The sequence below is a fragment of the Rhinoraja longicauda genome, chromosome 12 (genome assembly GCF_053455715.1).
Source record: "Rhinoraja longicauda isolate Sanriku21f chromosome 12, sRhiLon1.1, whole genome shotgun sequence".
Classification (NCBI taxonomy): domain Eukaryota; kingdom Metazoa; phylum Chordata; class Chondrichthyes; order Rajiformes; family Arhynchobatidae; genus Rhinoraja; species Rhinoraja longicauda.
The window spans coordinates 9,765,588-9,791,537 of record NC_135964.1 but is presented as its reverse complement, the minus strand read 5'-3'; the positions used below and the strand labels follow the sequence as shown (position 1 = coordinate 9,791,537).

General features: G+C 43.8%; 1 protein-coding gene across 10 annotated transcripts in view; it reads right to left on the bottom strand.

The window, feature by feature from the left end:
* Window positions 1–25,950, bottom strand: part of glra2 (glycine receptor, alpha 2) — a 195,685-nt gene that overhangs the window by 13,688 nt on the left and 156,047 nt on the right. For 8 of the 10 annotated variants that reach the window (XM_078408988.1, XM_078408986.1, XM_078408987.1 and 5 more), the window contains one exon: window positions 8,062–8,211. The exons of the other annotated variants lie outside the window; for them this stretch is intronic. In XM_078408988.1, coding sequence (XP_078265114.1) covers window positions 8,062–8,211 — 150 coding nt within the window. The remainder of the gene's footprint in view (window positions 1–8,061; window positions 8,212–25,950) is intronic. 10 annotated transcript variants of the gene reach the window in all.

Below are 25,950 nucleotides of genomic sequence, written 5' to 3'. Positions count from 1 at the left end.
GGGTTTATGATGACTAGCATAGTTAACATAGGACATAGAACAATATAGCACAGGAATAGGCCATTCAGCCCTCAATGTCTGTGCAAAAGATGGTGCCAAGATCAACCCTTATATGCCTTCATATAATCCATATTCCTCTATTTCCTGCATATCCATATGCTAATCCAAAGTCTCTTTAACTGCATTATCGTATCTGTCCCCACCACTGCCCTTGGCAGTGCGTTACAGGCACTCACGGCACTCTGTGTAAAAAAACTTGCCCTGCACATCTCCTTTAAACTTTGCCCCTCACACCTCACACGCCCTTTAGTATTTGATATTTCCAACCCGGGAGAATGATTTCTGACTATCTGCCCTATCCATGCCTCTCATAATTTTCTAAACTTCTGTCATGTCTTCCTGCAACCTCGGCATTCCAGGAGAAACATTCCACGTCTGTCCAACCTCGAGCTGATTCTCCCTAATCCAGGCAACGTTCTGATAAACCTGCAGACTTGCCAAAGCCTCCACATCCTTCCTATGATACGGTGACCAAAACTGCACGCAATAGTGCAAGAGCACACTGGGCGGCACGGTGGCGCAGCGGTAGAGCTGCTGCCTTGCACACTTGCAGCGCCAGAGACCCTGGTTCGATCCCGACTATGGGTGCTGTCTGTACGGAGTTTGCACGTTCTCCCTGTGACCACGTGGGTTTTCTCTGGGTGCTCCGGTTTCCTCCCACATCCCAAAAACATGCAGGTTTGTAGGTGTGTAAGTTATCACGAGTGTGTATGATATAACTATTGCACAGTTTATTGTTGGCCGGCACAGACTCAGTGGGCTGAAGGGCCTGTGTTCATGCTGTTTCTCGAAAGTCTAAAGTAAAGTCTAAAGAGACGTCTCTCTGGGGAGTCTTGGAGCATGGCCCTACAGAAGTGGTGTCAGATGGTGGGAGTGCAGGAAACTCCAAAAATCTACCCCGACTAAGGCTCAATTGGAAATCTGAAAACTGACATTGATAAATTTAAGCTGAGGAATGGTATTTGGAATCGAAGTGGCTATATGGCATTAGCTGCCAAACAGCTGTGAAATTATTGCACAGTACAAGGAGTTGAATGGCCTGCTCCTGTTGCTACTGTATATTCTAATGCATTGAGAGTACTGAACGCTTTCACCTTATGGCCTGGTCAAAGTTATCCAGGCAGGAGAAGGCCACGTTTACGTGCTTCAATTATAGTGCTGAAGTGGGTGGATGGCACCGCAGTCAATCTTTGTTGACAGAGTTATTGATTTAATCTAATCAGTGCAGTACTTAATGAACCAGTTGTCTGCCACTGCATAATCCACCTTGAACTAAAGTTGTTGTCGAGTTACTGGTCTTTTGAATGGGGATATGTTTGTATTGCACACCTCACACATTGCAAACCTGACGGAGGAGCATTTGTTCATCTCCGTGTCTGGTTTTGGATGCTGGGCCACGTTTCGGGTCGACGGATATCGAGGCACTGAGCAACGGGGTGTGGGGTGGACTTTTGGAACAATGCAACTTCACTGAATTTGAAACTGTTCCAACCTCAGCAAATAACCAAGGCTGTAACAGCAAGTCATCCTCGGGCAACATGGATTTATACAGTCAACACCTGATCAACTATTTAGCCTGTAAGAAAAAACAAGGTGCTGGCGTAACTCAGTGGGTCGGACAGCATATCCGCATGGATGGGTGATGAGACAGGTCAGGACCCTTCTTCACACTATTTCTAAAGTAGTCTGTAAATTATAAGTGAGTGGTGTTGCATTTTTGAGAAGTCAAACCAGGGCAGCACCTTCACCAAGAATGGCTGGTCCGTGGTGAATATTATGGAGCAGTGGGATCGAGGAGTACAGGTACTATTCTCCTTGAGAGTGGCATCAGCGGTAGATAGGATGGTCAAGAAGGCATGCGGTACATTGGGCGTGATCAATCAGGCTTTTGAGTACAGAAGTAGGGATAGAAACATAGAAACATAGAAAATAGGTGCAGGAGTAGGCCATTCGGCCCTTCGAGCCTGCACCACCATTCAATATGATCATGGCTGATCATCCAACTCAGTATCCCGTACCTGCCTTCTCTCCATACCCCCTGATCCCTTTAGCCACAAGGGCCACATCTAACTCCCTCTTAAATATAGCCAATGAACTGGCCTCAACTACCTTCTGCTGTGGCAGAGAATTCCACAGATTCACCACTCTCTGTGTGAAAAAAAAGTTCTCATCTCGGTCCTAAAAGACTTCCCCCTTATCCTTAAACTGTGACCCCTTGTTCTGGACTTCCCCAACATCGGGAACAATTTTCCTGCATCTAGCCTGTCCAACCCCTTAAGAATGTTGTAAGTTTCTATAAGATATTTGTAGAACATAGAATAGAACAACCCAGGAGCGGGCCCTCCCGCTAACAATGTTTGTGCCAAACATGATGCCAAGTTAAAATGATCTCAGCTGCCAGTAGACGAAGCTTCATATCTATTCCCTATGCTTCCATGTGCCTATCCAAAAGCCTCTTTAACACCACTATCGTATCTGCCTCCACCACCATCTTTGGCAATGTGCTCCAGGTCCCAACCACTCTCTGTGTAAAGAGCTTACCCCACACATCTCCATTAAACTCCCCCCCCCCCCCCCTCATCTTATAGCATTGGAGTTCTAGCGTTGGAGTTTGCATGTTCTCCCTGTGACTGCATGAATTTCCTTTGGGTGCTCCAGTTACGTCCCACATCCCAAAGTCGTGGTGGTTTGTATGTTAATTGGCCTCTGGAAATTGCGCCTAATGTGTGGGGAGTGGTTGCGAAAAAAGCACTACCTGCCCCTCCACCTATCTTTGTACCATCTGCAAACTTGTCCACAATGCCTTCAACCCCCTCATCTAATTGATTTGATGGCCTTTTCAAGTGAGACCGATATCATTGTTTGCCCTGCACAGATGACTAATAACTGTTGATGGATTGTTTGATTGAATTGATTGAAACTTGCAGTTCGGAAAAAGGTCCTTCGGCTCACCGAGTTCACGTCAAGTATCACACTGGTTCTGTGTTGTCCTTTTTAAACTACCTTCAATCCCCCACCGTTGATATACAACGTGAAGAGTAGTGACCTCAGGACAGACCCCTGCAGAACGCCCAGGTAGTCACTGTCAGACAACCAGAAAAAGCCCCCTTTATTGCCACTCTTTGCCTACTGCCATCCAGCCAACCTGGATGCTATAATCATGCTAGAATCTTCCTTCTGATACCCCATTTCCATGTGGCATCTCTAAAGATAATTCATAAAGCTACAATAGGAATGAGACTTAAATGAGCAAGAGATTATGTTGAGAAATATTTGTTGAAAATGAAATAATCTTCCCAATAATTCCCCCTGAAGACTCTCGGGAGAAGAACCACAATGATCAAATCCATGAATTCCATCACAACTAGTATAGGTGTGGGAAAGAACTGCGGATGCTGGTTTAAATCGAAGACAGGCACAAAATGCTGGAGTAACTCAGCGGGACAGGCAGCATCTCTGTCGAGACCCTTCTTCAGTCTGATATATAGCAATTTCTTCAGCTTATTACGAGAAGAATTAACATACTCCACGAGGAAAATAAATTTTCCTATTCCTCTGCTGACAGGGATGAAGATTGTTTCAACTGACTAACTGGTGCAGAAGTGAATAATACTCTCCAGCTTCACGAAAACTGGAGACATGAGGTATAGATTGAGATAAGTAAATCATGTTCATAAGTGTTAGGAGCAGAATTAGGCCATTCGGCCCATCAAGTCTACTCCGCCATTCAATCATGGCTGATCTATCTCTTCCTCCTAACCCCATTCTTCTGCCTTCTCCCCATAGCCCTTGACACCCGTACTAAATCTTTGGAGGCCTTAATGCAATCAAAGAAGCTAAATCAACAGAGCAGAATTATCAGAGCAGGGAAACTATGAAAAGTATCAGTGTTGTTAAGCAGAAGAAGCAAAAGCATATTTCAGAAATCTGTTGAAATGTTGCAATCGTTTTTTTTTTTAAATGCTCGCAGGGATAATTTATTTTCATAATGATATTGTAAACAAATGCAAATCATCCTGTTATACATAGCAACCAGAAGAAACCTTCAAAATCGCGCGTAGCAACAAAGAGATTCTCCTGATGCATGTGGGAAATGGGGATATCTTTGTAATGCACAGAGTGAATTGTCCTGTCGCACAGAGTGATTTGGCAAATCTTCCTGATGCACATCTGTGGTGATCTTCCGGTTGCACATGGCAACTGGAAGAAATGTACATGGGAATTGGGGGATAATCTTTCAGATGCACACGGGATTCAGGGCAAATCTTCTTCATGCACTAGCAAATGGGGCAAGCTTTCCAATTCACATGGGAATGTGGAAACTCTACATGATGTGCACTGTAACTGGGGAAATCTTCCTGATGGGCAGCACGGTGGCGCAGCGGTAGAGTTGCTGCCTTACAGCGCTTGGAGCACCGGAGACCCGGGTTCGACCCCGACTCCAGGTGCAGTCTGCAAGGAGTTTGTACGTTCTCCCCGTGACCACGTGGGTTTTCTCTGAGATCTTTGGTTTCCTCCCACACTCTAAAGACGTCCAGGTTTGTATGTTAATTGGCTTGGTATAATTGTAAATTGTCCCCATTGTGTGTAGGGTGATGTTAGTGTGCGGGGATCGCTGGTCGGCGTGGACTAGGTGGGCCGAAGGGCCTGTTTACGCGCTGTATCTCTAAACTAAACTAAAAATGTACATGGGAATTGGGAGAAATCTTCCCCATACGCATGGCTACTCTGTGGCCTGCTCAGGCAACTCTCCTTTAAGTTTCACCGAAGCAGGCCTCATAAGTGATAGGAGCAGAATAAGGCCAATTGGCCCATCAAGTCTACTCCGCTATTCAATCATGGCTGATCTATCTCTCCCTCTGCACCCCATCCTCCTGCCTTCTCCCCATAACCCCTGACACCCATACTAATCAAGATTCTATCTATCTCTGCCCTAAAAATACCCATTGACTTGGCCTCCACAGCCTCATACTCATTTTCAACATTTGTTCCTGTGTGAATGACATGTCCTGCTATCCACGCAAAAATAAATTTTGCAAACGCTGTATCTAATTGTGTCTGTATTCTGTTGAATGAATGCAAATGTCCTGGAAGCAATTTGATGACCTTCATATAATACAAAGTCCCCCATTGGATTCAGTAATCAGTTTTCTATCTCACTGTATTGCGTCGAGCATGTAACTTCGTTATAGGATATTAAGAAATTACTCATAATCATAAGGAAATGTGAATAAAATAATGTTTATAAACAGTCGCACAGACCAAATTTAGATCTTAAGATAAAAGAAAGGATGAAAGAAAGACATGTCTTTTTAGTGAAGAAATTCTAAAATCAAGTGCTCCCTGCATGATGAGAATGGTGTATGATAATTGAGTGTAGAGAGGCCTACACCTAATTCAGGGTTTCATTGTCCATTTCTGCATTAGATTCTGGACCAGGAATCTGAAGAAGGGTCTCAACCCGAAACATCACCCATTCCTTCTCTCCAAAGTTTCTCTCTGAATCAGACTGAGAGTATAAGTGTATAAGAGTATAGAGTATAAGTATAAGGCGCCCCATCTAAAGAAGGGTCTCGACCCGAAATGTCACCCTTTCCTTCTCTCCAGAGATGCTGCCTGTCCCGCTGAATTACTCCAGCATTTTGTGTCTGTCTTCACATTAAATCACAAAAGTTATCCTCCAGTGTCTGTTCATGCTTTTTAAAATCTCTCAGATGTGTGTGACGTTCAATGTGTGTCTTTAAAAGGTAATTCAGCGGTCTTAGAGGGTGGTTCTGCACACCGCTCTCTCTCATCTTGACAGCCAGGGGGGCTATGTGAGGATGCTGTTCATTGATTTTAGTTCAGCTTTCAACACAATAGTCCCCACCAGACTGGCTGAGAAGCTGCTGGAACTGGGGCTTAGCACCCCTCTGTGTGCCTGGGTACTGGACTTTCTCACTGCCAGGCCCCAAGTGGTCAAGATGGGGAGACATACTTCTAACCCCCTCACCCTGAACACAGGATCCCCCCAGGGCTGCGTCCTTAGCCCCCTACTGTACTCCCTGTACACACATGACTGTGGGGCCAGGTTCAGCTCCAACTCCATCATCAAGTTTGCTGATGACACTGTGGTGGTGGGCCGGATCTCCAACAACGATGAGAAGGCCTACCGGGAGGAGATGGCTGATCTGGCACTCTGGTGTCAGGACAATAGCCTCCTCTTGAATGTCACAAAAACTAAGGAGCTGATTGTGGACTTTAGAAGGGCTCAACATCCGAGGACGTACACGCCACTGGAGATAGATGGGTCTATTGTGGATAGGGTGAGCAGCTTTAAATACCTGGGAGTCCACATCACAGAGGATCTGACATGGACAACACACATTGCCGTACTGGTGAGTAAGGCAAGGCAGCGTCTTTACCACCTCAGACAGCTGAGGAAATTCAGAGTCTCTCTGAGGATCCTTCAGTGCTTCTACTCTGGGGCTGTAGAAAGCATCTTGTCCGGCAACATCACAATCTGGTTTGGGAACAGCTCTGCCCAGGACAGGAAGGCTCTGCGGAGAGTAGTGCGTTCGTCCGAACACATTATGGGAACTACACTCGCCCCCCTGCAGGACCTATACATCAGGAGGTGCAGATCCAGAGCCAGCAACATTATGGGGGACACCTGCCACCCCAGCAACGGACTGTTCCAGCTGCTACGGTCAGGCAAACGCCTCCGCTGTCACGCTGTTAAAACAGAGAGGATGAGACAGTTTCTTCCCACAGGCCATCAGGACTGTTAACTCTCATATCACCAGGGACTAATTTAATTTACTGTATTAATTTATTTTTTGTGTTAAAAATTTTTTTTTCTATTCTATTTTGTAGTTTAGCACAATCCGCAGGCATTGCCACTTTCATTTCACTGCACATCTTGTATATGTATGTTGCAAATAAACTTGACTTGACTTGACTTGGTGAGTGTCTGGAACACGCTGCCCGGGGTGGTGGAAGGAGATATACTAGTGGCATTTGAAAGACCTTTTGGATAGTCATATGCATATACAGGGTACGGAGGTATATGGGAAATATGCAGGTAGATAAATGGTCTTGGCATCATGTTCAGCAGAGACATTGTGTGCTGCATTGTTCTATGTTCTAATAAGTGTTGTTACGTAGTTTATTGGCAGAAGAAGCCATTTTAATATGTGGTGTTAATAGTAAAGATGAAATGTTCAAATGATTGTTAGTTTGCTGGAATGGCTGCACAACCATAAAAATACCGAACTAATTTGTTTTTGTTTCTGTTTAGTTTAGAGATACAGCCCTTCGGCCCACCGAGTCCATACCAACCAGCGATCCCCGCTCACTAACACTAGTTCTACACACACCAGGGAGAATTTTCAATTATACCAAGTCAATTAACCTGCAAACCAGTACATTTTTGGAGTGTGGGAGGAAACCGGAGATCCCAGAGAAAACCCAAGCAGGTCATGGGGAGAACGCACAAACTCCGTGCAGACAGCACCCGTAGTCAGGATCGAACCCGGGTCTCTGGCATTTTAAGGCAGCAACTCTACCGCTGCACCACCTACCCAGAAGCCAATACTAACAGAAGATAGACACAGAAAGCTGGAGTAACTTAACGGGTCAGACAGCATCTCTGGAGAAAAGGAATAGGTGATGTTTTGGGCCGAGACCCTTCCGACATGTGGGTTCAGTTCTGGAATTTAAATAAAAACACTGAATTGTTGCAAAATTCACCAGGCTCACGAATGTCTTCCAGTAGAGGACTCCTGCCGTCCTTACCCAGTCTGGCCTACATGTAACTCTGGACTAACATGGTCGATACCCAACTCTTTCCCCCTAGAAATAGCCAAGCAAGTCACTCAGTGATACTGTGACAACTATATTACTGTCGGGCTCAGCATCACCTTAATGATGGACAATAAATACTGGCCTTGTGAGTTATGTCCACATCCTGCAAAACATATATAAAGGTAAAAAGAAATTCATCAGTTACTCCTCACTGACCTTATTTGGTCTTCTCTGTTTTCTCCTCAGGCGCAGAAACTCTTTGTGTTGGCGTGAGACAAAGTTTACACCAGCATATTCCAACAAGGCAGAAAACACAAAGAGAAGACACACTGCCATCCATATATCTATGGCTTTGACATATGAAACCTAGACAAAACATAATATGACTTTAGGATAAAAGAATTTAATTATTATTTAAGATTGATAATTAAATTTGACATTCCTTTATTTAAATCATTTTTTTAAAATCCACGTATTTAAATCAGATATTGTCCTTACTTTTACACTTTGGAGGATAAACTAGGACAATATACTTGCATACATTTGAAAGTAAAAGGCCAACAATGAATACAGTTACAAACTATTATTATAGCACAAGCTTCTCTCTGAATCAGATTTAGAGTGTAAATGTATAAGAGTATAGAGTATAAGTATAAGCCGCCCCATCTAAAGAAGGGTCTCGACCCGAAATGTCACCCTTTCTTTCTCTCCAGAGATGCTGCCTGTCCCGCTGAGTTACTCCGGCATTTTGATTCTATCTTCGGTTTAAACCAGCATCTGCAGTTCCTTCCTACTCAGACCAGTAAAGTTAGGTTCCAGTGCGTGTCTCTGAACATGGTCAAATGAAGGCAAAGTGAGGAGCCGGTTGACAACACTGATCCAAAATACAGCCGCATTCGTCAGCTGCTAACAACCATCTGTGATCTTTGAATACCCGCCATGGCAACAAACCATTCCAAAGGCCTCCCTGAGCTTTAGCTGGGCACAGCGACAAGCATTGCTGCTCTACAGCGCCAAGGATCCAGGTTCAATCCTAACATTGTATACTATCTACGCAGAGGTTTCATGTTCATGCTGTGATGGTGAGCTTCCCGGATGCCTCTGCTTCCCTCCCACATCCCAGGGGTGGCACAGTTAGTTGAGCTGCTGCTTCAAAGTACAAAGGATCGTGGTTTGAGCCTGAACTCTTGTGCTATCTGTGTGAGGTTTGCACATTTTCCTCATGGCTGCATGGGTTTCATCCGCATGGTCCCTTGCACATCACCAACATGCGTAATTGGTAGGTTAAACAACCACTATGAATTGCCTCTAGCAAATGGGTGAGAGGGGAGTTTGCGGAGATTAAAATAGGATTCGTGTGGAATTAGTGTGATGGTTGGTTGGAATTGGCATGGACTCGATGAACTGAAAGGCCTGTTTCTGCACTGTAGAACTGTGGCTGTTTATGAACTCCGTGACAACAGAGAAAGAACTGAGTTTCAACATCATCAGACCGACATCAGACAGCTTAGGTCACTTTGGAAATATTGTGCAGCGTCCCAAAAGAAGACAGTTCATTTGCTAAAAACAACATGGAGTGATAGAGTCATACAGCTTGCAAACAGGCCCTTCGGCCCAACTTGCCCACACTGACCAACATGTCCGTCTACACTAGCACCACCTGTCTGCGTTTGGCCCATTTCCCTCTAAACCTGTCCTATCCATGTACCCGTCTAGCCTCAACTACCTCCTCTGGCAGTTTGTTCCATATATCCACCAGCCTTTCTGTGAAAAAGGTACCACTCAGTTACATCTTTCCTCCTTCACCATATACCTATATCCTCTGGTTCTTGATTCCCCTGTTCTGTGCAGGAGACTCTGTGCATCTACCCAATTTATTCTTCTCATGATTTTATACACCTCTGCAAGATCACCCCTCATCCTCCTGTGCTCTAAGGAATAGAGTCCCAGGCTGTTCAACCTCTCCCTACAACTCAGGTTCTTGAGTGCTGGCAACATCCTTGTAAATCTTCTCTGTACCCTTCCCAACTTGACACCATCTTTCCTGTAACATGGTGCCCAGAACTGAACACGATACTCAAAATGTGGCTTCACCAGCGTTTTATATAACTGCAACATGACCTCCAACTTCTATACTCAATACTCTGACAGACGAAGGCTAACAGCACCCATAGTTGGGATCGAACCTGGGCCTCTGGCGCTGCTAGTACTGTAAGGCAGCAACTCTACCGCTGCGCCACCGTGCCGCTGTGGCGCCTTGGGGCAGTGTCATCTATAAAATGACCCTTCTAAAATACAGTATGACAGAAATGTAGCTGAGAAACCTCACCCCATACATTAGTCACTTCATTTTATCACATTAATTATGGTCTTTCCCTCCTTTACAAAGAAGGGACAACAGGAAACTTTGAAGCCAAGACTGATAAAATTAAAGTGGGCAAGGATATTAAGCAATCTAGAATCAAGGCATATATAAGAAGATAACTGCAGATGCTGGTACAAATCGAAGGTTTTTATTCACAAAATGCTGGAGTAACTCAGCAGGTCAGGCAGCATCTTGGGAGAGAAGGAATGGGTGACATTTCGGGTCGAGACCCTTCTTCGGACTCAAGAATCAAGGCAGCCGGGGTTGTTAAGGTGCACACCCACTTTGATCTGATTGAAATACAGATCATACTCAAGAGATTAATCTTCAACAATAGAAATTGAGGAGGTGGAGAGGCCGAACAACAGGCACCGATCTACACAGACATTTTCAACCAGTCCCTGCAAACCTGCACTGTCCCTGCCTGCTTCAAAGTCACTATTGTCCCTGTACCCAAAAAGACAAGGATCACTGGCCTTAATGACTACAGGCCTGTCGCACTGACCTCTGTAGTCATGAAGACCTTTGAAAGACGTGCTGGCCCAGCTGAAAAACATCACAAACCCCCTGCTGGACCCTCTGCAGTTTGCATATAGGGCCAATAGATGACGCAGTCAACCTAGGCCTGCACTTCATCCTCCAGCATCTCGACCACCAGGAGATCTATGCAAGGATTCTGTTTGTGGACTTTATCTCTGCATTTAACACCATTGTGCCAGAGCTACTACACTCCAAACCCTCCCAGTTGACTGCCTGATATCATTGCATTCAAGGATAAATGAGCTCATATATCAAGCAAAATATAATGTATATTCACAAATATTTAAATGTTGACTGTTTCTTGTTAATTTCTATTAAAAATACTTCACAGAGCCTTGGGAATTATCCAATAACCTGCTGATTCAGGGGTTAATAGATTCTCCTTTTTAGGCAGTCCTTCAGGATTGAGGATGACTTGCTTCACCCTGGGTCTGTGAGTCTTGAAGATAGACACAAAAAGTGGGAGTAACTCAGCGGGTCAGACAGCATTTCTGGAGAAAAGGTGACAGGTGACATTTCAGGCCAAGACCCTTCTTCTAAAGAAGGGTCTCGACCGGAAACGTCACCTATTCCTTTTCTCCAGAGTTGCTGGAGAAACTCCGTGAGTTATGTGCTTTGTGTCTATCTTCGGTTTAAACCATCATCTGCAGTTCCTTCCTACACATTTTGTGAGTATTGAGATGGGTAATGAGGCCGATGTGCTAAGAGCAGACGTCCACAAGAGGTCATGAGGTGCCTGCTGGAGTGAGTGTGTGGTAGTGTGCTGCCTGTCCCTTGGATGGAATAATAATAATAATAATAATAATAATAATAATAATAATAATAATAATAATAATAATAATAATAATAATAATAATAATAATAATAATAATAATAATAATAATTATTATTATTATTATTATTATTATAATTATAATTATAATATTATAATATATTATATTATTATATTATTATAAATTATATATAATATATAATAATGTTATTATATTATATTATTATTAATTATATAAATAATAATAATAATATAATAATATTATTAATAATATATTATATTATATATTATATTATATATTATTATAATATATTATACTATATATTATTATAATAATAATAATAATAATAATAATAATAATAATAATATATCCCTTTATTTGTCCCACACCAGGGAAATATACTTCCAACGCATGGACCGGAAGTCCTCCACATCATCCAAAATGGTCGACGGGAGTCAGTGAGTATGTTGCCATTTTTTTCAAACAGACTTTGAGCACATCCTTGAATCTGTCCATCTAGTCATCGCAATCACAAGGGGAATATACAGGGTGAATGCAGAGTATTTTATCCAGAGAAAGGGAATCAAGAGCCAGAGGACCAGTGGAGTTCCGCAGGGATCCGTGCTGGGACCTCTGCTGATGGTGACATGACTCGAACGTAAAATGTGGATGAGTTGGTGAGATCGATGTTGGAGGAATTGCTGGTGGTGTGGAAGGCGGTCAAAAGATTCTGTGGTATGTCGACCCACTGCAGAAGTGGGCGGGGAATGGCAAATGGAGTTTAATCCGAGCAAGTGTGAGCTATTGCACTTTGAGAGGTTGAATGTACACAGTTAATGGCGAGACCATTAGCAGCATTAATGTACAGAGGGACCTTGGAGTAAAAGTTCATAGCTCACTGAAGTAGATAGGGTGGTAAAGAAGGCCTATGGTATGCTTGCCTTCATTGCTAGGGGCATTGAGTATCAGAGGAAGTCATGATGCAGCTTCATAAGACTTTGGTTAGGTCGTATTTGAATTATTGCCTTCAGTTCTGGCCATTATAGAAAGATGTGGAGGCTTTGGAGAGGATGCAGAGGAGGTTTACCAGAATAATGCCTGGATTAGAGGGTTTCAGTTGTAAGGAGGGGTTGGATAAGCTTAGATTGTTTTCTGTGGAATTTCGGAGGTTGAACAGAGACTTGATCGAAGTATATGGAAGGCATAGATAGGGTGTACAGTCAGAACCCTTTCCCCAGAGTGGAGCTGTCCAACACCAGACAGAATAGCTAGAAGGTGAGAGGTGAGAAAGGCATTTGGGCAGGTACATTAGGAATATACGCCAAATGCAGGCTGGTGGGATTGGGGAGATGGGGCATCTTGGTCAACGTGGACAAGTAGGGCTGAGGTGCCTGTTTTCGTTCTCTATGGCTCTATGATCCTGATCTTTTCGTGTGACAGGTGGAATAGAGTGTGTGTTTTGTGAGTCTGATGTCAGGTGTGCAAATAAAGTGGCCCGAGCCAAAGTAGCTCACTGAGTGTAATTAGGAATTCAGTATTGGATATGTTAGCCTGCAAGAGAATTTGCCAATATTTCTAGTGAATTTGGTATCGCAGTTTAGTTTAGTTTACCTTAGTTTAGAGATACAGTGTGGAAACAGGCCCTTTGGCCCACCGAGTCCACGCCGACCAGCGATCCCCGCACACTAACATTATCCTATACACATTAGGGACAATTTACACATACACCAAGCTAATTAACCGACAAACCTTTACGTCTTTGGAGTGTGGGAGGAAACCGAAGATCTTGGAGAAAACCCACGAGGTCACGGGGAGAACGTACAAACTCCGTACAGACAAGCACCCGCAGTAGGGATCGAACCCGGGTCTCCGGCGCTGCAAGCGCTGCAAGGCAGCAACTCTACCGCTGCGCCACCGTGGCCACAGTGACAGAGTTGGGGGTACCTTTCCAGTATTAACGAAAGCCAATGCTTTGATAGACCTGCCAACACTGTCTCCCCACATGTTTGTCAATTCAAGCAGTTCTTACACCATGACCAGATGGTTAATAGCAAGTGTTCCCAAAAAGTCACATCCTATCAGTATGGCAGAGCCCATCTCCATGGTAACAGCATGCAGCTTCAGAGATCAATTAAAAGTGGACAACATGGCTCAAAGGCTCCAGACGTTTACTTGAAGTGCAGAACAGACAAAATTATTTTTAAAACAAGAAACAGCATGAAAAATTAAAGCAAAGCAGAATCAGTGGTGGAAAATAGAGTGAATGATGGTTTAAGAACATAAGGAATGAATATGAGCAGGGACAAGATATAGGAGCAATATTCTGTAATGTTATGACTGTTCATTTTCATGTCTATTATCTACGCCCCCTGATTCCCTTGATATTCAAAAAATGATCAGACTCAGCCTTAACAATCTTCAGTAACTGGGCATCCATGGTTCTCACAAGTATACGAAGGCATAGGTTTGTGACCAAATCACTTCTCGGCTCAGTTTTATTTATCCCGAGTCAATGCCCCCATTTCTAAATTTTCTGGCCTCAGGAAGCAGCCGTTTCCACTACGTCCTCAATTCTTTCCTTGTAGAAGAAACCCCTCATCACAGCAGTCAACCAAATGAACCTACAATGCACTGACTCATGATAGTGTACCACCTTCATGCAGAAAGAACAGAATGGCATACAGTTCACCAAAACTCTAATGAGGGGCCGTAGACTTTAAACAGAGTGCTTTCCCCAAGATGGAAATAAATCATTGGACACCAGTCACATTTATCTCAGGTTATAGAGTCATAGCATCAAAGAGTCGTACAGCGTTGCCTTCGACCCAACTTGCCCAACATGTCCCAGCTACACTAGTCCCACCTGCCTGTGTTTGCCCATATCCCTCCAAACCTGTCCTATGTCTATGTCTAACTGTTTCTTAAACGTTGGGATGGTCCCTGCCTCAACTACCTCCTCTGGCAGCTTCTTCCTTGCACCCACCACCCTTTGTGTGAAAACGTCACCCCTCAGATTCCTATTAAATCTTTTCCCCTTCACTTTAGTCGTTGGAGACGTGAAGCACACACGCGGGTTGCCTGATGGACTCTGTAAAATTAGTAACATAGCCCCCATGTTTAAAGATGGTGACAGAACCAATGTGTTTGGCTTTATTTCCTTTCCATGTAAAAGGAAGGAATAAATTGAAGCATTGCATCTGCATAAAAAATATACAAGTATGGTCGGGGAGATCAGGCCCAGCCAATATCATCCACTACCTGGAGAGGGGGTCATCACAGGTGAAATGTGGGAAGTCAAATGACAATTTACATTGAGGCTTCCAAGTGGATGTTAATAATATGTAGGAAAGAACTGCAGATGCTGGTTTAAACTGTAGACACAAAAAGTTGGAGTAACTCAGCGGGTCAGGCAGCATCTCTGGAGAGAAGGAATGGGTGACGTTTTGGGTCGAGACCCTTCTTCAGATGTTAATAACAGTTGAGTGGGGATGGCCTCTGATTAAACCAAACCCAGAATTAAGTAAATCTAGTGAATGAATAAGTCATCAGTTCAGGATGGAAACCAATTATTTTTCACAAGTTAGATTGAGTACAATCGCTGAGAGTAGTACAACTGGAACATGCTCTTGTGTCTATGGCTGAGAAATACAGTTTCTGAATGCAGTTTATCTTGAGTAACGAGACTGGGAATGGAATTAGCAATAAAAACATGAGCTCTCTCAGTGAGGCACAAAATCTAATTGTGAGCATATTTTGAAATGTTTCCACTGTGTTCAAGTCCCCAACTTACAATGGGGTTACATTCCGATAAACCCATCGCGAACCGGAAAGATCGTACGTCGAAATGCATTTAATTCACCTGATCAGGTGGCTGGAAGCGAGCTACAAGTCGTTGCATTGCCCAGCATTTGTAAAGTCGAAATATCGTTAGTCGAAGCATCGCAAGCTGAGGAGCACTTGTATATTATAGGCCTGAGTTCTTCATGTTACCAATCACACTAGTGTCTTAATTTTGCATTGAATTTCATGCAAGTGGTGATGTTACCCATGGGAGTCATTAATGTCAGAACATGATGCTAAATTAAACTAACATGCAAGCTTTGCCTGAATGTGATCTCATCCCTCCATTTTCTGTACATCCATGAGCCTATCTCAAAGCCTCTATCCTACCTGCTTCCACCACCACCCAGAGCAGTACGTTCCAGCCACACACCTGTATAAAAAACTGTATTAAAAAACTTGCCCGCACATCTCCTTTAAACGTTTCCACTCTGGCCCTAAATATATGTCTTAAGATCATGTGATAGCAGCAGAATTAGGCCATTCGACCCATCAAGTCTTTTCTGCCATTCAATCATGGCTGATCTATCTCTCCCTCCTAACCCCATTCTCTTGCCTTCTCCCCATAACCCCTGACACCTGTACTAATCAGGAATCTATCTATCTCTGTCTTAAAAATATCCATTGAATCGGCCTCCACAGCCTTCTGTGGCAAAGAATTCCACAGATTCACCACCATCTGACTAAAGAAATTCATCAAGAAACGTCCTTTAATTCTGAGGCAATGGCATCTGGTCCTTGACTCTCCCACTAGTGGAAACATCCTCTCCATATCCACCCTATCCAAGCCTTTCACTATTTGGTACGTTTCAATGAAGTTTCAATACATCCTCTAGTCTTTCACATTTCCATTGTGGGAAAAAAAATTCTGACTCTCTACCCTATCTATGCATCTTATAACTTTATACACTTCTCTAAGGTCTCTGCACATCCACTGACCACAATTCAAGTTTGTCCACCTTTCCTTATGTCTAATTCCCTCCAATCCAGGCAAGTAAACCACTTTCCAAAGCCATTATATCCTTCCTGCAAATGGCCGACCAGAACTGCACACAATGCTCCAAATGCAGCTTGATCAGTGAAGCCGCATTTGGTGTAGTGTAGAAAATGCTGAAAGTGGTGAATTTTACATGATTTACATGATGCATACGAGGATATTTATTTTGAATTTTAAAGGCTCTATTATTATTATTATTATTATCCATGTAAAACTTAGTTGCAACTTCAATAAACAAACAACTACAGTTCACAATAAGAGACGTAATTACGTAAAAAAGGAACAGTTTAGGGGGATATGGGCCAAATGCAGGCAAATGGGACTAGCTTAAATGGAAAGTCTTGTTTGGCAGGATGAGTTGAACCAAACGGCCTGTTTCTGTGCCATATGACTCTATCTCCCAAAATGGCACTAATCCAGCAGTTACAGAATAATGAAAGGCATCAATAGAGTGGATGTGGAGAGGATGTTTCCACTGGTGGGAGAGTCTAGGACCAGAGGTCATAGCCTCAGAATTAAGGGGCGCTCTTAGAAAGGAGGTGAGGAGGAACTTCTTTAGTCAGAGGGTAGTTAATCTGTGGAATTCATTACCACAGAGGGCTGTGGAGGCCAGGTCAGTGGGTATTTTTAAGGCAGGAGTAGACAATTTGTTTATTAGAACGGATGTCAAAGTTTATGGGGAGAGGCAGGAAAATGGGATTAGGAGGGAGAGATCAGCCATGGTTGAATGGCAGAGTAGACCCGATGGGCCGAGTGGCCTAATTCTACTCCTATAACTTGTGAACTTGTTATTTAGTGTGTCACAATTGATGGGAATCCAATTTCAACCAATGTAATATTATTAAACGAAATCATGAAAATATTTTACAATAAAATGTGAGAGTAGATCCAATGAACAAATTTAAATTTTCCAACAATAGGAAATCTGACTTCAGAAGAGTAAAGAAATGCATGGAATAAACCTACGCACAAGGTAGCCGGGATAACAGCAAAGGTTGGCATCATTGAAGATACAATTAAGTGCTCGGAGGGGTTTTAATCACATATTCGAATGGATGAGTTTAGCTAAGCTGAAGAGCCTTTCTCAATCACGACTGTTTTTCACTCACTCTCTTTCTCTCTCTCTGATACAAAATCAAATTAATACCAGCGGTCATTTGAAAATGTCAAAATCTCAAAATAATTAGGTTTTTTTGAGGGCAAGAGGACTGGCTATGAAACATTCATATAGTCATCGAGTCATACAGTGTGGAAATGGGCCCTTCAGCACATCTTGCTCATGCTGACCAACATGCCCCATCTACACTAATCCCCACCTGCCTGTGTTTGGCCCAAATCCTTCTAAATCTGTCCTATCCATGAACCTGTCCAAATGTTTATTAACCTTTGTGATTGTACCTGCCTCAACTACCTCCTCTGGCAGCTCATTCCATATATTCAACACCCTTTGTATGAAAAAGTTGTTATTAAATCTTTCCCCTCTCCCCTTAAATCCATGTCCCTGGTTCTTGATTCCCCTACTCTGGATAAAAGATTCCACCTGTACTGTAAATATGTATTGATTCTGTTAAATGTATTCCCCTCATTGCATAGACATATTTATGTCTAATTGTTATAGAACACTAGATGGGTGTGCACCTGCTGGGTGGAAACCTCTCCTGCGGCCGTCCTGGGGGCACGGCAACCCCCGTTGGGTGGAAACCTTCCTGCGGGCCCAGCAACCCTACCTATCCGTGGAGCAATTGGCGGGTGGGGAGTGTATCCCGGGGCCGCGGGTGGGCAGGGAAGCGTAGAGTGAGCCACTTACGTCGGCCCCGGGCGGCCTTCTCGTCGGCCAGAGCGAGCCGTGGACCCGAAACCTGTCCTACAGCGGTCAGCAGCGAAGAGCGGTGATGGCCATGTTGTTGGACCCTGTTGGGCCCTCTGCCGCTGCATTGCACCATGGGAGGGTCAAGCGCGGGGCATGCCGGGACAGGCGCCGGTACTCCCGCTGGTCCTCCCGGCGGGGCAGGGGGAGGGGGGGGGGGGGGCGGGGAGGAGCGCATTTGTTAAGGTTTCTGAAGTAAATTGTTTTTAAAAAGTAACAAAAGTTTTTTTATTGAGTCCGCGGGGGAATGGCGAGTAGGGTGGGCCTAAAATTGTGGCGCTGTTGTGTACGATTTTTTTCCGGATGAAAACTGCACATACGGGACAAACGTACAAACGGGGGAACAAATGTACAGTGGAAGGGAACAAACAAGATGAGTGTTTTAGTAATATATAGATACATAGATAAAACAGTGCAGCACAGGAGCAGACCCTTCAGTCCAAAATTTCTATGCCGCACATAATGTCAAGACCATCTCATATCTACCTGTACATAACGCATATCCCGTCATTCCCTATGTATATTCCAACAAATCATTCGCCAACATTTCCGTCACCTACAACGGGACCCCACCACTGGCCACAACTTCCCATCCCCTCCCCTTTCTCCGTTCCACAGAGACCGTACCCTCCGTAACTCCCTGGTCCACTCGTCCCTTCCTACCCAAACCACCCCATCCCCGGGCACTTTCCCCTGCAACCGCAGGAGATGCAACACCTGTCCCTTTACCTCCCCTCTCAACTCCATCCAAGGACCCAAACAGTTTTTCCAGGTGAGACAAAGATTCACCTGCACCTCCTCCAACCTCATCTATTGCATCCGCTGCTCTAGATGTCAACTTCTTTACATCGGCAAAACCAAACGCAGGCTCGGCGATCGCTTCGCTCAACACCTTCGCTCAGTCCGCCTTAACCAACCTGATCTCCCGGTGGCTGAGCACTTCAACTCCTCCTCCCACTCCCAGTCTGACCTTTCTGTCATGGGCCTCCTCCAGTGCCCTAGTGAGGCCCACCGAAAATTGGAGAAACAGCACCTCATATTTCGCCTGGGCAGCTTGCAGCCCAGCGGTATGAACATTGACTTCTCCAACTTTAGATAGTTCCTCTGTCCCTCTCTTCCCCTCCCCCTTCCCAGATCTCCCACTGTCTTCCTGTCTCCACCTATATCCTTCCTTTGTCCCGCCCCCCCTGACATCAGTCTGAAGAAGGGTCTCGACCCGAAACGTCACCCATTCCTTCTCTCCTGAGATGCTGCCTGACCTGCTGCGTTACTCCTGCATTTTGTGAATAAATACCTTCGATTTGTACCAGCATCTGCAGTTATTTTCTTACACCGTCATTCCCTACATATACATATGCATATCCAAAGGTCTTTTAAATGCCACTAACGCATCTGCTTCACCCACCACCCCTGGCAGCATGTTCCAGGCACTCACCAACTCAACAAGTTTTTTTGTGTAAAAGACTTGCCCCACGAATCTCCTTTAAATTTTGCCCCTCTCACCTGAAGGATATGCCCTCTAGAATTTGAATTTTCCATCCTGGGAAAAGGATTCTGCCTGTCTACCATATATATGCCTCTCATAATTGATATACTTCTATCAGGTCTCTTCGCCACCTCCGGCATTCCAGGAAAAACAAGTCTGTCCAACCTCCACCTGTAGCTGATACCCCCTAATCCAGGCTTCATTCTGGTAAACCTCCTCTACACCCTTCCCAATGCTTCCACATCCTTCCTGCAATGGGGCGACCAAAGTTGCACACAATACTTCAATGCGGCCTAGCCAAAGTCCTATAAGGCAGCATCGTGACTTCCTGACTCTTATACTCAATGCGCTGACCAATGAAAGCACGCGCACCATATGCCTTCTTTACCACTCTATCTATTGGTGTTTCCACTTTCAGGGAGTTATGGACTTGGACCCCAAGACCCCTTTATACATATTTAAATATATATGTATATTCTAGTGTTGATACAAAGTGCTGGGGTAACATGGACAGGTGATGTTTCGGGCTGGGTCCCTTCTTCAGACCCATGTTCTCCAGAGATGCTTCCCGAACCTTTGAGTTACCCCAGAACTTTGCATCTTTTTTTTGTAAATCAGCATCTGGAGTTCGTCGCATCTCTATTCAAACGTTATTGTTTCATTGTCCACAGTTGGGTGGGTTTACGTAGTTTAGTTTCGTTTATTAGACAATAGACAATAGACAATAGACAATAGGTGCAGGAGTAGGCCATTCAGCCCTTCGAGCCAGCACCGCCATTCAATGCGATCATGGCTGATCACTCTCAATCAGTACCCCGTTCCTGCCTTCTCCCCATACCCGCTCACTCCGCTATCCTTAAGAGCTCTATCCAGCTCTCTCTTGAAAGCATCCAACGAACTGGCCTCCACTGCCTTCTGAGGCAGAGAATTCCACACCTTCACCACTCTCAGACTGAAAAAGTTCTTCCTCATCTCCGTTCTAAATGGCCTACCCCTTATTCTTAAACTGTGGCCCCTTGTTCTGGACTCCCCCAACATTGGGAACATGTTTCCTGCCTCTAATGTGTCCAATCCCCTAATTATCTTATATGTTTCAATAAGATCCCCCCTCATCCTTCTAAATTCCAGTGTATACAAGCCCAATCGCTCCAGCCTTTCAACATACGACAGTCCCGCCATTCCGGGAATTAACCTAGTGAACCTACGCTGCATGCCCTCCAAAGCAAGAATATCCTCCCTCAAATTTGGAGACCAAAACTGCACACAGTACTCCAGGTGCGGTCTCACCAGGGCCCGGTACAACTGTAGAAGGACCTCTTTGCTCCTATACTCAACTCCTCTTGTTATGAAGGCCAACATTCCATTGGCTTTCTTCACTGCCTGCTGTACCTGCATGCTTCCTTTCATTGACTGATGCACTAGGACACCCAGATCTCGTTGAACTCCCCCTCCTCCTAACTTATCGTCACTTGTACCGAGGTAGCATGAAAAGTTTGTGTAAGCAGGCTATCAAGCTATCCACAGGGCACAGTTAAAGGATAAAGAGTATAACATTTAGTACAAGATGTGTAAGCAACGCTGCTGTTGAACTAAGGATTTAAGAGTGGACTGATTGTGATGGATGTTAACAGATTTTCTTCTGGGCCTAGCTGCAGCACCATCTTTGGAGATTCCCCCCCAAAATTTTTCAAGTAGGGTGTCAAAGCAGTATCTCCTGTAGGGATTGATGGTTTGGGGAGATGCAATCTCTCCCACAGAAATAGATTGCAAAGCTATTTCTAATGCTTGTAATGTGCCCATATCATCAGTGATGCACAGGTAGCAACTTTCTCATCATCTTCTGCATAACCTGGTGCTCTGTACAATATTTTTAATAAGTCCATTACAATGTATTTGTGGGATGGATTTTTTCATTAAAATCTGGATTGAACCATTAGCCGCTGTGAGGATTCATTTAAAACAGTGAAAACTATGAATTCTTTAGTCAGAGGGTGGTGAGTCTGTGGAATTCTTTGCCACAGAAGGCTGTGGAGGCGCAATCAGTGGATATATTTAAGGCAGAGATAGATAGATTCTTGTTTAGTACTAGTGTCAGGGGTTTTGGGGAGAAGGCAGGAGAATGGGATGAGGAGGGAGAGATAGAACAGCCATGATTGAATTCTACTCCTCTAACATGAGCTTATGAAGTTTCCAACAGTTTAATTGTCAAGCTCCTCAAATGACTTGATTATATTCAATATATTCAAATTTTAAATCATAATAATATTTGACAGTTACTCAACATGAAATCTTCGCTGCACATTTGGAATATTGTAGTTTTACACAATGGGGATTGTTCATCAATAAGCTTTTGTCAGAATTTCATTCAATTATTTCATGAATGCAACCCAGAAATTATCTGGAGACCTTTACACAATACAGTTCCTTCCTGGTTCTGGGATACGAGTTAAAGTTGGAGAAACTGATACACAGTTCTATTAAACTGTACAGAAATAGAGCCATAAAGCAGGCTATTTGTCTCAACTAATCCAAGTCATAATTTTTCACAACTCAAACTTTTTCCACTCTTTCCGTACCTACTAGCAAAACTATCTATTCTCTCCCCTGCTAAAATTCATTCAGCATCAGCATGATTCGCCTTAGATGCTTGCCCAGAGTAGGTGAATCGAGGACCAGAGGACATAGGTTTAAGGTGAAGGGGAAAAGATTTAATCAGAATCTGAGGGGGTAACGTTTTCACACAAAGGGTGGTGGGTGTATGGAACAAGCTGCCGGATGAGGAAGCTGAGGTTGGGACTATCCCAATGTTTCAGAAACAGTTAGACAGGAACATGGATAGGATAGATTTGGAGGGATATGGGCCAAATGCAAGCAGGGGGGACTAGTGTAGCTGGGACATGTTGGCCGGTGTTGGCAAATAGGTCCGAAGGACCTGTTTCCACGCTGTATGACTCTCTGACTCTATGACTCTACTCATTCAATGTGGTAGCAAGTACCACCATCTTAATGCAATCTGGTTAAAACTATTTCTTCTGAATTCCCTGTCGGATTTTATTGTGATCATTTTATGTTGATAGTCTTTGGTTTTGCTTTTCCTCACAAGCTATGAACACTTTCCACACGCCTTCTCCATCTAAACCTTTCATACGTTTAAAGGGCCTGGGCCACTTAGGCGATTTTAAGGCGACTGTCGCCGGCAGTTCGCCGGGGTGTCGCGGGCATGATCGTGAGGAGTCTTCAAAGAATCGTAGTGGATCTCAGCGCGTCGCTGAGAAATTAACCGGATTGAAATTTCACGGCGACAGCTGGCTTGTCGCCAGGTATCGTTGCTTATTGCGGGTGCTGTGGCATGCTGTCCCCAGGTTTGCTAGGTTGTTTTAGATGCATTTAGAAGCACGTAATATTAAATTAAGTAAAGTCATTTGAAGATACCATAAAATACTTGTGTCTAATCAATTTATTTACCATCAGGACATTTGACAGGTAGATTGTAGGCAACAGTTTGACGGTCAGGTAAGCGTGGGAATTTTGCGATGTTTATGGCCATCAGCGATTACTTTCAAAGTAGGTTCCCAACCCAGATATGCAACCCAGAAACCAGATATGCATCTCCCGTACATTTTCATAGAATGCCCACACTCCGCACAAAAATCCATTTAACCACGTTTAAAATTAAATTTCTTCATACTGATATCAGTAAACTGGAAGTCAATCCAGTTTATGCCTTGTAACCGTGAAGCTTGGTTTTCATGTAACCCGGGCAAGGTGTTATATTTCAAAACTCTCACGTAATTACAGACTTGTCAGTGATTTCAGCGAAAATTAAGACGCCGGAGAAGCATTGATAAGCGTGGGAATTTAGCGATGTTTCTGAAGACGGTGTAATCTCTTAGCCAGGTGCTAGTTTCACAAAAAAAGTAACTTGTATCGACCTGACTCGGCATTGTCGTGGTCATTGTCGTAGGGTAAAAGAAAATGTTGACGATCTGCTACGACTTTGACAGTCGCCAGCAGTCCCCTATTAAATCGCCTAAGTGGGACAGGCCCTTAAAGAAATAATTTAGGTTATCCTTCAACTTTCTCTCTACTGGAGAAATGAGGCTCAGTGCTCCTGTTACACATTCTCATTTTAAAATACGACCACCACATCCTCAAGAAGGACCACTGTTACAGCGAATACAGTGCTACAGGTCTCCATTGTGTCCATGGTAGATGATGAGGCTGGAAAGGAATGTGTAGGAAGGAACTGCAGATGCTGGTTTAATCCGAAGATAGACACAAAAGGCTGGAGTAAATCAATGGGACAGGCAGCATCTCTGAAGAAAAGGCATACGGCTTAGGGGTGGAGGTGACGGGCAGGGGCAGCAGCAGCAGCAGCTTTAGTGAGAGTGAAGATGGGTCCCGGCCGGAAAAAACAAAACACATCCATGTTCTCCACAGATGCTGCTGACCTGCTGTTCTAGAGTCATACAGCGTGGAAACAGGCCCTTCGACCCAACTTGCCCATGTTGACCAACATGCCCCCCTACACTAGTCCCACCTGCCTACGTTGGGCCCTTATCCTTCACTACCTTCACAATCCTTCCTGAACCTATCCTATCCATGCTAAATTAATCCAGGACTTTTTCTTTCACTGCAAGAGTATCTCAGCAACTAAATGCCAGAAAGGAACACTCAATATTGTGGCAAAGAAGGGATATGCTTGCCTTCATTGGTTGGTGCATTGGGCATAAAAGTCTGGAACTCGTGATACAGCTTTATAGGACTTTGGTTAGGCCACTATTGGAGTATTGCGTGCAGCTCCAGTGGCCCCGATACATGAACGCTGTGGAAGCATTTAGAAAGGATCCAAAAAAGGTTTTCCAGAGTGAAGCCAAGAATAGAGGTGTCAGCTATAAGGAGAGATTGGAACAGAAACGTCACCCATTCCTTCTCTCCAGAGATGCTGACTGTCCTGCTGAGTTACTCCAGCATTTTGTGTCTATCTTTAAATCGACTTGGATTGTTTTCTATGGAATGCGGAAGTTTGAGGGGAGACCTGATAGAAGTATATACAATAATAATAATAATAATAATAATAATAATAATAATAATAATAATAAATTGTATTTGTCATATGTAGGTTGGCACAGGGTCAACAGTACAATGAAATGTATTTGACAAGACAACGGGTCACCTCAGTAGTAATATTCCAAGGATAAATAAGATTAAAACATGACATTAGTGAGGTAAAAAGACAATATTAAAAATAGGTAAAAAGACAATATTAAAAATAATCAACATATATGATTTATATATATGAATTATGAGAGGCAAAGATACGGTAGATAGTCAGAGCCTTTTTCTCTAGTTGGAAATGTCAAATAATAAATAGCATATCTTTAAGGTGAGAGGGGCAAAATTTAAAGGAGGCGTGCGGGAGAGGTTTTGTCCCAGAGAGTTGTGGGTGCCTGCAATGTGCTGCCAGGAATGGTGGCAGAGGCAGATATGATAGTGCCGTTTAAGAGACTTCTAGATAGGTGCATGGATATGCAGGGAGTGCAGAGATATGGTCGATGTGCAGGCAGATGAGTTTAGAGTATCTTGGCATCATGTTTGGCAAAGACTTTGTAGGCCAGAGGACCCTGTGCTGTGCTATGTTTATTTTTGGTTGCCGGTGGAAATATGCTTCATGCAAACAATATCGCCATTTGGTGCATGCTTCACAATAAGAAATCATCGTATTGGTAATGTTGAACAGCATACGGTGAATGCCTGGTCCTATATTTTAATCGGATGTGGGTTGCAGCAAATAGAATCTAATCCAGATGAAGACTAAATTAGACTGAGTTGCGATAAGAAGCATGAGATGATTTCCCCCAAATTCCAAAATCTATTCAGATATTAAGTGAGATTCCATTCGAAATCTCATCCCAGGCGTCTGACATGAAACTGATCGATAAAGGAAAGTGCTCCTCCATGAATAGGAAACATCTCCTTTGCTGTACAGCAGGGTCATTCAATGTAAGAGCATCTCATCAATAACCTATCTATACAAATGAAGTCTGAAGAAAGGTCTCGACCCAAAACGTCACCTATTCCTTTTCTCCAGAGATGCTGCCTGACCCGCTGAGATACTCCAGCTTTTTGTGTCTATCTTCCATACAAATAATAGTGTTGGTCACTAGTGAAGGTAAAACTTAAAAAATAATATCCCAAGCAATAAATCTTCTCATTTGACAAGCTTTTTCCATTCAT